The 18,292-nt window shown below is 42.1% G+C and overlaps 1 protein-coding gene across 6 annotated transcripts in view; it reads left to right on the forward strand.

The window, feature by feature from the left end:
- Positions 1–18,292, forward strand: part of LOC100644981 (CUGBP Elav-like family member 4) — a 594,520-nt gene that overhangs the window by 86,358 nt on the left and 489,870 nt on the right. For all 6 annotated transcript variants that reach the window (XM_048412806.1, XM_048412813.1, XM_048412816.1 and 3 more), the window contains exon 2: positions 15,872–15,954. In XM_048412806.1, the coding sequence (XP_048268763.1) occupies positions 15,872–15,954 (83 nt within the window). The remainder of the gene's footprint in view (positions 1–15,871; positions 15,955–18,292) is intronic.

Consider the following 18,292-nt stretch of genomic DNA (forward strand, 5'->3'; position numbering starts at 1 on the left):
TGTCTCGTTCATAAATTTTACGATTCTTCGCTATTTCGGGCAAGCGCGAGGGCTGACAAAATTGTAAACTCAGTTTGCTTTGAATCTCCGCTATTAAATATATTCTAGCTTTGATCGACCGCGTTATAAAATTAATCGCTAAAATTAATTTTCGTTCGTGTTTTTGTTTCCACGGACGATGTAACTCGTGTTATGAATTGTAATTATTACGATAGGTTACGCTTCGTTACGTAAAGTATAATAGGTTAACAAAATGCACTTCTTGTAATCTGTCTGCAAACTTTTAACCGCGTTACGAGTCGAACATGCTCGACATCGATGGTGTTTTCATTGTCATGCAAAAGTGCGAGCTTATGCTCGATGTGAAGCAATTCGGCAGTCGGTTGGACACAATAGATCGGACAGTCGGCACGGTACAAAATATGCAAATTCGACGGACGTCGGGAACGGGCCGACAAAAACAATAAACGCGAGCGATTGCATGTGTTCATACATCGATGGATCCATAAAAATATCCGCGTGAACACGCTTCGAGTCTGGTGGAACAGTGAGTTTGGCGAGAAGCGAAGAGAAAGGACAAAATGCCACATGGTGTGAGTAGCCCATTATTTCGCAACGATCACACTGTCCATCCGTTGCATTTTACACGGATTCATTGCCAGAAAATTTACGATGGGTCGTAGTCATTTTCTTAATAATATTCAGAAATATTTCTTACTGTCCGAGTTATTAAGTTAATATTAAGTTGTGCGATATAAAATTGTCATTTTTACAGGTCGAAATTGAAACGATCGTGTTCGTTGTCGATATCTAGTTAAAGCACGCGTTTCTAATCTCTAATAAATTGGGTAAGTTTGAAATGTATTTAAGATCAAAGAAAAGTTATTCGTTCGAATTGCCAAGAAATAGGAAAGTATTCTCTTTCTCTCTCTCTCTCTCTCTCAGCATTCAACTCGGCTAAAGTGCAGATCGCTTTCAATGAATCAAATAAGAGATCCCAATAATGGAAAACGATATTATAGCACAATTCCATCTTAAGGTGGATATAAAGAGAGTAAATGCGAGAGTCGGCATAATTGTTCACCGTTTGCTTACGGTGCGGCTACTACGTTTTCCTTTATTTATTCTTTCCCTTGTCGATAAACAGATCAGGAAGTATTATCTTAAATTGCATTTACGTTCGACTAGTCAAGCAATAAGTATAATTCTAATAATTATATTGACCTTTCTTCGAATATCAGCACATCCAACCAGTAGTAAATACATAGATAGTTTATACTTTTTATACTTATTCTTTGGTAATTACCTTCCTCCTGCTCGTATGTATTAAGATGTACCGAACGTTCCGTATTGCTCGACAACTCGTAAGGGCAGTTACATTCCAATTTTGTGAACACTGTTTTTCAATGGTTCGTGGTGTTCCGTTTGCACTGGCTTTTCGAAAGTGTTTGCTCAGAGCACGGTTTCTCCAGTTTTCACACTCTGCTCCTAACACTTTCTAACTACTTGCACCTCGACGCGAGTTCTGTCGGACCACTGTTCGCCAAACTTTTCTTTCAACGAATTCGCTCTGTAGTCCTCGAATAGATCACGCACGAGCAAAATACTCGCCTATATATAATGTATAACGTACATACAAGACGAGTTTGAATCATCGAGATGTTAGTATTATGGAATTCGATTGAAAAAGTATGAAATTTCCTCTATCCTGAATGGCTTGTATTCACGAACCGGCGCTTTATCGTTGCTCGCGAAATGTGTGCCGCTCATATAAGATTTCTAGAAAAAGGAATTTATAAAAGCGCCAGATATACCGATAAATTAAATCGATATAAACGTCTGTATGTTTGTTTATATATACGTATAATATACAACGTCGATTGCGCGTTTCCATGCAAAATGGTAAAATATCGAACGCTGCTTTCACATTATCACGTGGAAGAATGACGAAAGAAAACACAGAATCGAACGATAACGTAAAATATCGCTTCTACAACATCTCACGAAACACAAACAATTTGCCAAGCTGATCTCGTTGTCTACATGCGCGGCATTGTATCGGCGATCCCCGTTTCCATTTCGTCGAAACGTTTTCTTCACAGCTGCAAATGGTATGACGAACGAGAAACGATCGACGAGAAGACGCGAGTGAATTGCAAGGGAAAGGCACACAGTCTCTCGACCGGTGAGGGTGAGAATAAAAATGGCTTAGATCAAGGAACGGATAGAGAGAAGCGAATCGTTGGCTCGTCCCGCGGGGCGATTTGACGGGTCTGTTCCTTCCATCCCTGCTTTCTTTTTTCCCTTCTTGTTCGCTTTCTCACCGACCATTTGCCGGCGTCGCTTGTAAATATGAGCGGTTCTTCATTCGGACAGAGAGCAATAGCCCTAACAACGTCTTTCTGCCGCTGTAGCATGGCGCAAGGCCGTTTCACGACGACAGTTTCCCTTCGTCTGGGGAGTACACCGCCATTCCTTTCTCCGGATACTACCAGTCTGCGGAAAGTGAGATCATGGAACGCGTGGTAAAAGAAGCGACGTGGAAGGAAAATACGACGTGGACAGGTAGACCGACTGGAAAACGAGAGAGAAAAGGAAAGAGAAAGTGGAAAGTGGAAAGTGGAAAGTGGAAAGTGGAAAGTGGAAAGTGGAAAGAACGCGTCCCACGACAATCAACGTCTATGGCGCCGCGCCATCGTTCTTCTCCTTTTACGCGATGTCGTAAAAGATGCTTGTTACGAGCGGGCGAAGGCACAAAATGACAGATCGTAATAAGTTCTCGTTCAGCCACGGTGGATTGTAGTTGCGCCGGGACGTATCCAAAACCCGAAACGATGTCCTCTCATAAGCAATTCACGTTGAACCCTATAGGGGGCCAACGTGTGTGATAGGCCGAACGGAAATCGTCTCGAGATGGTCGGTCCACTTATTTTTTCGATTTTTCAAGAACAATTTTTATTCGATACGATCGTTCGAAAGTTTGATCCTTGTTGTTTCGATCCATGCTCAGAGGATATAATTAAAGATAGATCGTAGATCTATAATAGTTTTTACTTTTTTGAGAACTTGGATTATCGAAAATAAAGCGAAAGTGGCGATTTTGCGAACGTAGCGGAGCCCGAGTATGTATACTATGTACGCGACCGTCGTTCGTGAGCCGGTATAAATTGCAGAGCTCACTTAGCCGGCCAAATTTATTCCAATCCCGTAATCCGCGCCTATTCATACAGATGCAAATCGGAGAAACGTGTGCCAAATTCGTACGCATCCTTCTGGAAACGAGATACCTCATGGCCGAAGAAGGATAGGCTACACGGTAGTCTGTGCGGGTTATGTTGAGAATGAATTAACGTGACCCTAGTTAAGAAGAGAAAGACCAGGGGTTACGCGGAACAAGGAGAAATTGAGCGGCGGAAGGGAGACGAAGAGATGGCAGGACAAAGGATGGAAATGAACAAGGATGGTCACTGTAGTATGAAGCATTGTAACGGTCCCTTTGGAAGCAAACCTTTGGGCTTTCGAACCTACAGCAGAGCGTCACGATACACACAGTGCACGCTAGTTCTGACCATCGTGAATTATTAAATGTCACAATTAAATGCTGCGGTAGTCATTAAAGCGGCAGAATTCACGCTGGTACCACAGTTTGCCACCGTGAAATATTAAGCCATCAACCGGTTCGGTATAACAACGAATAAACGACAGCAGACCTTATTGCGCTTTCGACCGTTTGTTTCGCGTTCACCATTATTGCAACGCAATCCTTGACCCCTCGTTATACAAAAATTCACTCCACAAGACGATCGTTAAGCTGCAATCCACAGTCCACGCGTCATTAATAACATTTACATTTTGCAAATAACGAGACAGAAGACAAATTGGAAGCAGAGAATTCTTTGCTTGTAACGCACGTAACGATACATTTTGGAAAGTTACGATAATAACCTTATCTAGAAGCCGAGCGCGGATTTAGTAATATTTGCAAGGAATTTTATTTTTTACTTTTTAGTACGACTCTATCATTCGATACAAAATAACTCTCGCATCTAATTTCGATCGACTGCGGAAAACAGTCGAAGACAGTTTGATAATACCTACGTTTCTTGAATATGCCAGTTGACATTAATTTTCTTGCGTTAAATGCCTCGCAAAATCTCGCGTGTTATTCAGTTAGAATTGATTGACATGGCAATTTAGATAAATTAAGTAGGTACCCCGTGAGAGAATTAACTTGGCAGCCGATCTAAACTCTACCGGTGGAAACGAATGGGTTGCAGTTGCCTGTAAGGCGCATTTCCATCGACACGCGGTAGGCGCAACCAAGATGTCTGGGGAAATGAAGCTATGCGGGTCGGACCCGTTTCATCTTCCTGCAAATAATTTAATCCAGGCTAAATACATATTTATGTCTGTACATAGGCAGAGCTCGTATGTACGGAAGGGTTGAATATATTATATAAGCCAGGTATCTAGCTTTAAGGATACATGCCTTCTTGCGTAATATTATATAACGGGAGGCTGTGCATCGGTAGGGCTATTAAAATTAATAAACGCAATTTGAAACCTGGATCGAAAAGTTTCGGAACCGCGAAAAGAAAACGACAATCTCGCGTACCGCTCGAAAAAGATGCGCGGCACCTGTTCGACGCTTTATCCTTCGGTCGATGTTACGCTTGAATCCGTACCGTCCGATCGAACTTCCTTCTTGCTTAACGCTTCCGTTGGTCGATCTTGTTTTCTCTATCCGTCCTTCTCTCTTCCCATGCCCCGGTACGACTACCACTGAAATTGAACGCGACCATGCGTCCAGGATGCTTCTGAATATCCGAGGAAGCCTCCTTCAGGATTTCCCAGGCACGATATTTAATTTGGTCGACGTAAGAAAAGGCGATGAAAAACAGCCAAAAGAAGGGACAGCAAGAGAGAGAGAGAGAGAGAAAGGGAACAAGCAAAAGTTGAAAGGATCTGCATAAGGAAAAAGAATAGAGGATGGCGGAGAAAAAAAGAGAGTGGGAAAATGAGAAAGAGGAAAAGGATGTGCAAAACGCACGATGCTTTTCGAAGAGTAACCGCATGGAAGAGAACGGAACGGGCGTGATAAGAAGAAAAGAAACGAACAAAATCTTATCTAATTATTTATGAAAATGGATTTGTTATTGTATTAAGCGCTGTAACAATTACAATTAACGGGAAAGAATATAGCTTTGCCTGTTAACGCTACAATTTTAGTAACTTTTATCGCTCTTTTATTCGCTAGTCGGATATTACAAATAACATTTATCACATATGCTGGATGTTCCAATTATTCTCTTGGTCTTGATTTATCAAGAGGAACGGCATTCAACGTGCGTCGAATTAATCGAGAAACTTTGTAGGAAGCAATTCCGTATTATCTTCTTTCTTAGCTTTATATCAATTATAGATTACCTGATATCGCGAATAGGCGCTTAAATTTATTTTGTTCCATATCAGCAGCGAGAGAACAATTTGATTCTTTTATAAAAATGTTTTTTTTTTATTTTATATAAGCTAATAAAACGTCTAGTGGCATTTTCATTACCATTTTCATCACCAACTTTCTCTATGTTTCTTCTCTCGATATTTGAGATACACGTTCTTTACCCTCGCCTTCTTTATTCTTATCGAACCGATTTCACTTTTCTTTCTTAGAGGAAAGCTTCATCGATATGCACGAATAACTTTAGACGCTACAGCCAGTTTCATAGTACAGTGTGCGTCATTGGCCGTCTTTAAACTCTTAGCTACTGCCTTACGTTTCGCTTCTAGCTTCCCAAGCAGTTGGCCGCGTTGCAAAGGTCGATGGGGCAGAATACCACGAAGTGGGTTCATCGTTCCGTACCATGCGACCACTTTACTTATGCGCTCTCGACGGCCTTATGGACCGGGATTTCGTGACCGCGGAAGAGACACGAAGCTTCTTCCTCTTCTTCTTCTTCTTTTTCTTCTTGCCCGCGAGAACCTTAATCCTTTTTGACACCATTCGAGAAAAGGATTGCATTGACTCTCTTTCGCGGTGGCATTATTCGAGGTAACATTCAAAGCGTATGTAAGGCAGTGACGTTTTATATCACGCGGCGAACAAATGGCGATTTCGATGGGAAAAATAGGATAGGACAATGTATGAAATCTTGTAATATCTTGTATATATCTACTATACTATATTATCCATTAATTGTATTACGAAAAGGCGTACTATTTCATCTACGATACTACTCTTGTATAAATTCTCCTCTAAAAATCCCGTTACCGATAAACGGTCGATTTACTTGTGATACACGGGTGAATACGTGATACGTACGCAGAATCTCGTAGACATCGATATTCAAAAAGCAGGAATCTCACTGAAACAAGGCGCGCGATATTCAACATCGACGATAAATGCCGATACTCTGAGGATGAAACATCAACCTTTTGCGGAGCTGCTAGCTAGGTAGCGTCGGGCTTGCGGTTATTTGCATATTTCAATTTCCTCTGCGCAACAACGAGGGTACTGTCGATGCGCAGCTGAAACACGTTTACGAACGCGTCCACGCTAACACGTAGTTTCTCGCTTGCGCGTTTTGCAAGTACATCGCGCCTCTTTTCGTAAACGTACCTATGCTGGATGCATCTATGTGAACGAAAGATCGCGCAAGTCTACGCGGAGAAGATGTCAATGTCGAGGGTATTGCTCGTTGGATGCTGCTACGTTGGTTTATAGTTATACAGGGTGATACGGTAATTATCCAAGCAAGAGGCATTCATATTGACCGGTCGAATGGTATAACGAGTTAATGGTATAAGGAGCTGATCTAACGTTCCAACTTTTTCATATCGTACTCGTATGAGATCCAAGGATTATAAAGTTCTAAATAATCGACTGTCGCGTTTATTCGTATTATATAGGATGCTTGGAAAATGCCAGACGGAAATATGGGCATACGTTACGTCCGGTAAACGCGTTATTTTTATCACAAACGTTGAATTCTACATTGTACCATCGCAATTTTCTAGAATAGCGAGGTTACATCGTTTCTGTCATCATCGAGCATTTCCAGTAATTTCCACGTTCAGCCGTTACGATGGTAGCGAGAATTTCCCAAGTTTAAAAATTATTACCGGTGATCAAAGAAGCGTAGGAGAAAAAGTTATCCAACAGAATCTACCTTTCATTGTTACCTAACAAAACGGTATACAATTCCTTTTATAGAAATAATTGTCGCTTCAACCTGTATATCCGCATCCCAGCGTTTTTTCCCAGATAGCGATGCGAGTTTGTGCGGCATGTCAGTGAGTTTGCATGTGTATATATATACATATATATATATATATGTATATATATATGTATATACGTATGCCGGACGCTATCGCCTGAGAACGTTTCTCGTTCCAACTCGGCTATATTACCTGCGTTCTATTATAAAGGTCATTCCGCAGGACACTCTTCCCTGTCCATTGTAGCGAGGCATTTCAATTTTCAGCCGAGATGCAAATTCCTTGCCTGCGCGAATCCCGCGAAACGAGCCGTCGAGACGTCGTGGCGGCGCACGACGCAGCAGCGTGGCAGTGCTAAGACGCTGGAGGGTCTAATGTGTAGGTGCGGCGAATAGGTCTATCGTAGCCTCATTTCGTTTCAATTCATTAGGGAAACCGTAAAATTCTAATTCCCTGGCTGCCTACCGCTCGCTCAACACCGTTTTGGTTCGCGGGGATCGCCCCTCCTCTAGTCGTTGGCTCAGAGACTTTCTCTTCTTCTTCCTCTTTGCGATATTCGCCTTTGCCAGCAACCCGTTCGAATCTTGTTAAGATAATTGGGAGAGTTAAATAAACGAGTTAAATAAACAATATCGTATCTGGGCGTTACAATTGTTTCCTCAATTCGGAAATTTCATTTGTTAAATGGAGTTAATGGAAAAAGCGTTCTCGGAAAATTGATTGTTTCCAAGGATGGGAAGTGCGTCTTAGAAATTTTTATCTCAGAGTGCAAAGCACTGCACGGTCGAATTTCATTCGGGCATGCATTTATTTTCAAAGTTGTGGGCCCGTACCATGCTATTCCCGAAGGTAACCCTGTCTTCTCGTTCACCTCTTCTACAAGCGGTATTCCTATTTTTGAAAGTGACGCTGCATCGCTTGATTTCACTGGCCACACGCGGTCTAAGTGCCTGCCATAAATTGTCTTAAAATATCGTCGTAATAACTATAGAAATAATTAATAATAATAGTAATTAATTAGTAAAATTAATAATAATTACTATAGTATAATAGTCTTGGTAGCGCCAAGTTAACTGATGCTAACGCGACGGCCTTTAACACGCGATTGTCGCTAATATATGTATAATATATAATAGTCGTACAAATACGCGTAAGTAGTCTAGCATCAAAGTCCAAATATACGTTAATACGTATGTATTAAGTGCTAAACGTAGTATCGCTGGTACGAAACTTGCAAGTACGACTCGTGGGTTGCCGATACGTCAGAGGTATCCTTTATAACGGTATATCGTAACGAGTGTCTTTCAACTTTACGAGTTAGACCAACATCTATGTAGACAGAGACGTGTAAACGTCTGAGAATGCCAGAAATACGAGTAGTTTGTAGGAGACGGATAAAGGAGCGAAAGGGAAAAGGCGCTAAGAAAGGAATCGAAAACTTTTTCATTAATGAATACATGCGACACACAAACGAATTATATTCCGTCTTCGGTTTAGCCTGAGTTTCCCGGAACGAAGTAGACCGAAGGAGTGGTGGTCTCTCGAGGGGTATAGGCGGCAGACATAGGCGTCGGCAGTTGTCCATTGAAAGGGAGAGAGGAACGGAGATAGGACAACGACGTCGAAGAGAGGGAAAGAGAGATCTCGTTGTATCGATCGGCGTCATAAAATCCATTTTATGACTTGGACGCTGTCCAGTGACTGGTGTATTAGCCGTCGCATTGCCTCGCAAATAAAACGCTCTTCTACTCTTGAATCCCCTTTAACCACCTCGCCTCACCCTTGTCGACGTCGGACGGTCGTCAGACGCCATCAACTTTCGTCCATATTCCACGCGTCTCTTCCTATCGTTCCTCTTTTTGTCTATTTGTCCATCCGTATCGTATGTGCCTGTTTAGTCTTTCGTTCGTGCTCGATACACATCGGTAAGTTTATAGGCAAAAGCTCCGTAGCTGGATGATCTTCATGGTCTCGTAGCTTTCAGCTCGCTAACTCTGTCTCGAGAACATTCGCGTTACGCGAAACACGCGCTCGATTATGTTTACTTTGTTTCGCTGTTTCCCGAGTACCGATACAAGCTCCAATTATCGCAAAGATGAATTTACTTGGGGCCGAAGTTGAGAGTCGATTCTTTATTCGATTAGCACGGAGACGACCTGGCGTCGCTAATTCACACCAGCTTTACGACAGTTTTACGATTAAATATTTAAGAGCGTTAGAGGTGTCTAGACGCGAACGATCGGTCGTTCCGAGTTTAATGTTCGCGTCAAATCGTTCACCTATGCGAACGAATCGCGTATGCATATAGGTGTGTTAACATATGATATCTGGACTGATCTCCATGACACCGGCGCGACCGGAACAACAATAACTCGTTTTGCACAGGCATGTTCCGCGTCGTTTTAATCGACTCGTCCGTGAACGATTGCGAATCAGCGTAATACCAGCGAAATACGTACCTGGCGACCGTCAGGCAGCCGTTCTACAAATTGGTCTCCCACGTTGAGGCCCAGGAACATCGGTGCGAGTCCGTTCGTAGTAGAGGATAATTAATCCCAATTGAATTAATTAGATTCGCATAGCGAAAATTAAGTACCATCGGGGATAGCCGAGGTATACCGGCTGCGTAATATAGGACATTGCTTTTTGCCACTAGCACGCAATAACCTGTCATGCTATACAGAGAATCAACGGAATAATTGAACCACTGAATTTACAATGTTACAACGTAGGTAGTGTCTGTATTTTCGATAACGATTCATCAGTCGGACGTGTTAAATTATTCAATTCTTACGATTAGTTAATGGTGGGTAATTACAGTGTAAATGGATGTGATGATAATAGATGTTGTTTTTTTTTCAATAATATCTCGAATTTAATTAGAATATCAATTAATTCGAATATTTTTGAAAATTCGTTGATCATTTTCGTTCTAATTGACTAAAGTGTTAGAACTTCATTTTCTCGATAAAACCGTCTCGTGACGTTGTTTCTTGTTTTCATTCGATCTTCAAACGTTGAAACTGCGTTATCGTCAAACTAATCGTAAACCTTATCGTAATTGCAAACGCGTGCTAGCGCGATACCCTTAATTTCTTTCTTCGAGAGCGTTTCTTTTTAAGAGCGAGAAGAAAATGGAGTGGTTGGAGGGTGATCGCAATTGTTTCGTCGATGCTCATATATCGTGTATTCTTGCGATAATTTTACTCTCGGCCCACGGAGCAGAGACGATAAAAACGCGACATTATTCTTGAATAGCCTTTAACGAATATATCTTGCCCGTGCGTTGCAGAATACCTGACTTTCGTGACATCTTGGAAGATAACACGTGCCTTTCATATTCTCGTTCTAGTTCTCGTTTTCTCTTGTCTTATTCTCTTCGTTTAAACGTCTCGTTGTGCTATACCTAGCATTCTTCTTCCTGTCTGGCGCTTAAATAATTCGAGGAGAATATTATAAATTTTCGAAATAATAGCGCGACGAGATAAGAAGAACGGAGACTAAATGAACTGATATTAACACGACGATTTCCCGATTTTTTTTTCGTCGTGAAATATCGAAACTGGGGATCGTTGTGATCGATAGGACGATTTTTTTCAGCGATAAGCATTGCCCAGAGGCTTGAAATTCGGAAGGCAATTGCGCTCCGAACCAACCGAGTAATTTCTTCGATGAATTTCTTGGGGACGTTTGAACGTGCGCGAATAAAAGAAAGAACCGTACACGAAATTCAAGCAGCACGCAACGTTCTACGCTTCGTTTCTCCACTCACGAATATAAATAAAATAGAATCGAGCGCAAAAATAAAAACGTATCTCTGAATCTATACGTCTGTCGGGAGGAAACGAATCGCTTGTTTAAATCTAATTCAACGAATTGTTTAAACCTTAATGAAAGAAAGATATCGACGTCTCGAATGCCTATTTAATGGTCGTTTCGAACAACGAGTGTGTATTCTCCATTGTTTTTACAATGATCCGATGTATTCGTAACGGAACTTGGAAGAACTAAGCAATACGGTTTGCGTTTCAACCTGATTCTTCGGTATGCTCGTAGGAACAACGTTGGCAAGGATGGAAGTTGGCACTTGCATACCGGGCTTTCGAATCCAAATGTATTCGAAGGAAGCCAAAAAAGTAGTGCCAAATAGACGAATACACTGCGATATGAAAATTAAGCGAATATAAAGTGTGTCATCGAAACGGGGCCGATTTTTTTCTCTTTGTTGTCACGGATTTGGAAATTGGAAATTAGCTGGCGAACATCGGCATCGAATCTAATTACCATTTGGATGAAACTGGCCGCGAAATGATGTACCTCGCGAGAGGAAACAAATATCCAGTAAATGCAAATTTCGGAAAAGTAGATTTAGCTTCTGTCTCGCAGTCTGGCAATTCGTGCATGGCTCTAGGCGTTATCTATAGATTTAATTCGGACGGAAGACTGGGCGGAAGCTCAGGAAAGAGCGCGCGGCAGCTAGGAAGAAAGGTCGCCCTTGTTCTTGATACGCCACGGAAGCTAATTCGCCTTGAAGCCCCGCAGGGCGTATGGCTCACGAACTTTTCTATTCCCGGTGGATATTAGCCGCGGAGAATAAGAGTGTCATGCAACCTGTCCCAATGCAATTAAGATAAGCACCGGCGATGTTTATAAATATTTCGGTCTATTCCCATTTGCCAGGACGATATGGGGCAGGAGGGGTAAGGGATGGTGAAGTCGGGCCAGCGTATATCTGACAGCGAATACTTGGCGTGACCACCGCCGGCGACGACCCCTTGCAAACTTTCGGATTCATCGCCAACACGACGACCAGTTTCGTTCTTCTTTAACGCGTTTCCCCTTTTCCGTTCCACCCTTCGCCAGAGCTTTTATGCGGGCTAGGTTAGACGCCCTACGCGCGAATACCACCGTTTCGCAACACCTTCAGATAACTAAGGGGGATCTCGATGCGCGTACAACGTGTCGCGTTACATGAAAAATTACAGCACCGTGGCAACTATACACCTTCGTCTTTCTTATTGCGTCATTTTTCCTTACTTCCACGGTATTTCCCGGCTTCTCTTTCCCGCTCTGTGTACGCCTCTCTCCGTTACTCTCGTTTCCAAAGCGACGCGACGCGACGACGTAATTCCCCGCTAAGAAACTGTTGCCGCAGCGACTCCACCTGCTATCGCGACGAAATTGCATCCTCCGAGTCTCCGTGAGATTAAAACGTCTCGAGCTTCGCGGCACGGCTCGGTGAAACGACAACACCGGCGACCGATTTGAATTTTGCATGCTCGAACGATGTGACGAGCAATCGTGCACAAACTGCCAGCAGGCTTGTTTGTTTGTTACGAAACAACGCTGATAAATCTGTCGGTAGAGGAGATTTTATGACACGAAGGTATGTCGTTGAAAGCATAACTTGCAATACCGATCCGCAGAGAATGTTACTTGAGCGAACGTGAAATAGAGTCACGGTAGTTTAATTTAATTTAATATCTGAATAGCTATAGTTTACCTTGAGTTATTATAACGCTATTAGTACAGCTAAATCGTTGAAACATTCACATATCGATATAAATTTGATATTTACTCTTTCGAAATATAATCTTGCATGATCTTTTTAGATAATTATTTAGAAGTTTATCTCAAACTATTTTTCGAACTTTTTTTGCACATAACTATCGGACGGCCTTAGTTTCCGTCGCAGTTATACGTTCGCTGCGACTGTCCACTGCACGTGTCCGGTATCACAGTAGCGAATTCTGCCTATAATTGTGCATCCGCGACGACGTATGCGTTAGTGTTGGTTGGTTGTTGACCGCCCCACGAGAACAAAATGACAACGTCTAACTCAAACCTATAAAAATTACCGACACTCCGAACAGTTCTTTTGCAGATATCTTGGAAGCTGTAGTATATATAGGAGCTACATGTATAGGAAAAAGTTGTTCAAAATGTTGAGTTTCGCAACATATTCAAAAATCATGGAAATCGGTGCTGCGGGTAGATTTTTATATATTTCATTGCCATCTTTTTTTATTCGATATTCAATATTTCATTTAAAGAATAGACCAGGGACGAAGGAATAATTAATTTCTCTATTACGTTTTATTGTTTTTTGTGACATGGGTGCGAATGATATCACTATTAGTTCTTGTCCAAAAGTGTGAAATTTTGATTGTTAGGAAACAAGAGCGTCACAATAAAGTTGTAAAATCTACAGATGTTGCTATTCATGAGTGCGCGTTATTTTTTAGCAGTTTTCATGTTTTGCCTATATAGCTCCTGGTTTGTGCGAATTTCCGTGTTTATGAGACGTAAGATCGTTTACACGCGATGCATGAAATTTTCACATATGTGCAGTTTTGTTTGGAAATAAGTAATACGTTCAGGATCGGCAAATTGCTTGTTACGAGACATATTTGGCCTGACTTGGTTCCCGAATAAGACAAGAAAGGACACGCGAAAATGAGCGAGGGGCTCGAGATAGCGGCAAATCATAAACTGATCGGCCGAGCAGTATATAGATATAATTTTATCATACAAATTCTATTCGTCCTCTACTAAACTATGTCTACTTCAACAATATGTTCCAGAATTGATTTATTTTTCCTTTCACAAAATTAATCACAAAGTTCATCAGAGCGTACAATGAAAAGAACGATGGAGAAGTTTCGGAGAAATTCAGTCGGAATCCAACGACGAACAGATGCATGTTCCTATGTATGCGAAGCTATCTTGATTATCTGTAAAATTAATAGTTAATGGATTCCGTATCCGTGGCAGTCGTGATTATAGACAGATCAAGGCTATCGGGCAGTCGCGATAATGTCGTGTCGTAAATAGTAAGTGATCTTAGACCGAGTTCTGTCCACGAGTCTTGCAGCGCGCGTGCTTGCTTACATCCATCTCGGTGTGTTGAGATAGTCAAATGGCGATCAGATAGGACGAACAGGCCCTTTGAATAAATCCTCAGACCGATAGGAAGGCGGTTCTAGGAGGTTTGCTCGACAGTGCGATAGCCGATAATGGTCTGGTTCAGCCACCGTCCAATTCTAGGGTTAATTACCATCGTTTTAACCCGCTATACTGGCGTCGGTTCTTAAACCGGTTCGAGTCGTTTTGGAAAATTAATTTTACGACGCTGAGAATGTCGATACTTCCGCTCCTCCAGGACATTTCCAAGACGGTGGGCGAATAAACGATTCGATTAAAACGCGTTGTCCTTTTCGACGAATTCGATCTTTTTTCTAATCGATTCGTTAATCTCATCCGATCGGAAAATTCCGTTATATATGACGTCTCTGCGACTGTGGTACAGCCAGAAGGAGAATGGTTTCTCATAAAAAAACATATATATTATATATTGTAAGCGAATCGTGGTAGCGATCAAATCCGTCCGATGGTACATCTAAGTGCTCATATTTGTTCCATATGTAGAAACATATACATTTTACATATCAACATTGTTGTCCAAAAGTTAACGAAATTTGCAACAGATAACGAAAAAAATTGGAGAAAATGGGAGGCATAATTAACTAATAAAACAATGAAGTGCGATTAACATATATCATATATATCTTAAAGTTACCTATCATGTCTTTATAATGCTATTATTTATATCGATTGTGAGATAACAGCTTGTTCTCGGTAGCGAAAAATTTGCGCGAGTGTAGAGGGCAGTTCGTGTTACTGCACGGGGATTCTTACGTAACAATGTTGATAGTATAACGAAAAGACAGATGAGCGATAATATTACAGTCGACCCAACTAATATAATATCACGATTATCGATCGATAATGCGTTTTGATTCTTGATGAATCGTCAAGATTCGATAACCGTCGTGTGTGAAACGTTGTTCGCGAATTTAGCAGGAAACGATCTTCGGGAGGGCTATCCAACGAGTTTCCCCATGGAAACGTCACGTTCATTCCTGTACGACGAACCAAAAAGTTCGAAGAATTCAGTCGACTCCGCAACTGCGTGATGTACGGACATTTCCGGCGAACGTTTCTGTGACGCCCTGCCACCCCTTTGCTTGTCGCACGTTGCCTACAACGCGTTGAAAAAATTATAACGCAGAAGTTTTCTTAATGTGGCCGCGCCAGTAATTATGCAGCGAAAAGTTTCGATCGCTTATATCTAATTACTGTGACGCATTGACTCGCGTCACGTAAATGTTGGGCAGATGGTGAACGCATGCGAAAGGTTGACGCCAAGGGTGCACTTTATCACCTTCCAGATAAACCTGCCATATAGATTTCATTTTCCACAGAACTTGTTAATACGTAATTCTTGTTCGCCGCGATTGCGATTAACGTTACGATATTTTTCCATCTGCGTTTCTTACTGGAATTCACACGAATGTTTCCCGTGCACGCTTACTTTTTCTTTCGATTCTAGGCCTTTGGAAGAGAAATTAACGAATTGAACGAAAATTACTAAGAACGGTAAAGTGGAAAAGATATGATCGATAAATGATTGGTGCGTCGATGATTGGATAAATTGCGGTCGATGCTTTTAATTTAAAAAGTAATGAGAAATAAAGTGTATACGAATTACAACGATTTAAAAATGCGAATAATTATCGACCATTTATTTCCCAGCAATCTGGTAAAATCTTGTCCCAGTTTTGATTAACTGTTGCTGTTTTCTACTCTGTTTCAGGCTGTGCATTTCTCACCTACTATAGTCGTGACAGCGCAATCAGTGCCCAGAACGCTCTGCATGAGAAGCGGACTTTACCAGGGGTAAGTATTTACACATTTAGAACACAATTTACCTCCTTTCGGTTTTCTCGTATACCGGTGAACCGACTTACTGTACGTGGGTTACGTCAATCCGCGATCGCCTTATCTAAGTATTTCCTTACAAGTGTCCGCATTTCTCGAAATAATCGCGTACTCGCGAACATATGTATAGAAGTTGCTTGGTAAAAATTGGTCGTGAAATTCGTTTGTAAACTGAAAGCCGTTTTGACCGTTCGGATCAACGGTGAACTTGGAAAATAAAAAACTGTCTGTCTCGGTTTCTTATGACGCTTCATCGAATAGCCATCGAACGGGCACGAAAATGAACTGCCGTAATTTTTATTCGGTACAGTTTCACGCAGAAAAAAAAACGGAGCGGGCAAAGCTGCAGTGACGTTAACAGATACTTATCGCTGGCGGAGCCGTATGCCGTTTTCCAGGCAAATTCCGGCGATTCACCCCGCGATCCGGAATATTAAAATGGCCCGGCGTGACAAGTTAATCTCTTAACGCCGAAAGGGTAGTTAGGAAGGGAATGGAGGGCCGATGGTAAGAGTCGAAAGGAGAGCGGGGGACCAGAGGGCGCAACTCGCAGAGTCCACGATGTATCATCAGACTTTCCGTGCGCCTTCTACAAATGCCAGGGCTGGCTATACGCGTTCGTATCCCCGAGTAATATTCCTCTTTTCACGGTTAGTCCCAGGAAACGTGTAACTAGTCGCCTCTGCGTTTGATGCTGCGTATAACGATATTATGTGTCAACATGTATATACATACGTATGCGTTACTTTGAATGTCGAGACTCCCCCGCAAGCAGTGATTCGAGAGAATCGCGCAAGAATTCTATCGAATCAATCTGTTGTCTCGTTCTTTCGGTATGAAGAAACTTTCTACAACTTGAAAACGATCAACGGTATAAATAACCCACAAGAGGGGAACGATCGTCTCTGTGGTTTATTCAAATGTCACCAAGCATCAGATTCTTATTCCATTTTTATATGAATTTCGTAGCATTTAATCCTCGCAACTGTTAATTAAAGTCTTATTTCATTGGCATATGTGGCTTTTAATCGATATCACTCGGCGGTTTACGCGTGACAAATCTCACTGGCAAATCTCACTGACAAACCTAACCTCGAACGAAATCATCCACCTTGTTGCCTATTTTCGAACCAAATAGACTATAGTTCTCTTAAAAATTTCCATCGATCGTAACCGTAGGGGCTGAAGAGTACAAGCACCGGCACTGAACACTGCTTAACTGCCAGAGCAGTGCCAACACGCCCCTTCCCATTATCCAAGCTACCCCTTGGAAGTCCGTAGCGAGTACTGGCGTTATGTTTCGTTAATCTATCCCCGAAACAACGCAGCTCCGGTCTTGGCACTGCTGCCAGCGGAAATCGTTTTAAATGTTATGCCGAGAGATGTGCCGGGGGCTTGGCTGAGTTATGACTTTATGAAGAGGCAGCAGACGCATATACGGCTATATACGGACGCATTTTTGCGTCGCTACGAGCATACGTCCGAGCACACGCTCACAGGGCTGACCAAATACGAAAAAAAATTCTCTTCAATTGCTTCGAGCGTTCCGGTGAGTGTCCATCGACGTGGACCGTTTCGAAATTTTTGACATTTTTATGCTGTTCTGTCGGGGGAAGATACTTCAATGTAGTTTATTCGTGAAACTCGAGCTGTTCGAAAATACAAGGGACTAACGTCGTTGATTAAATCTAACGCAAGGTGATTAAATCTTTTAGCTTTTTAACAGGTATAACGATATTTGTTGTTATAAATAAGGTATATGTAAAGGTGATAAGTTGTTTTAGATACTCTTACAGCAATGGCCGATGATACCTGTTTACGTTTACCTATTTACGAGGATGTTTTGCTTAATGGACCTAAACGTTCGTACCTATAAACGGAAGAATTAATCAAGTCCGGAATTTCTTACAATTCTGTATACGCGTTTTGAATAAACGTCCGACCTATATTTAGGATGTTGGTCATTTGTTGATTGACCGATCCAAGTTGTAATATTCGGACGCACCTGAGACCATAACTCGGGCAAGCAGCGCGGACCCTTCATAAACAGGGATCGCGAGCGAACGCTCCCGCTGTGCAAGCAATAACAATGCCCGTGGCTAACCGGCTATACTTAGCCTGTGCTTACTACGGAAGCGATCGTTGCACGTGCGCACGCGCTTGTTCACGCTCACACGAAACCCCGAAAGAAAGTATTTGGTATCCCACTTCCGGCCGTTATCGCGATACTTCTCACGGATTCTGTTGTAGCGTGCACGACTTATAGCGGCAGACTTATTTGACGAATTGTTCCAGC

Source organism: Bombus terrestris, chromosome 15 (genome assembly GCF_910591885.1).
Source record: "Bombus terrestris chromosome 15, iyBomTerr1.2, whole genome shotgun sequence".
NCBI classification, from domain to species: domain Eukaryota; kingdom Metazoa; phylum Arthropoda; class Insecta; order Hymenoptera; family Apidae; genus Bombus; species Bombus terrestris.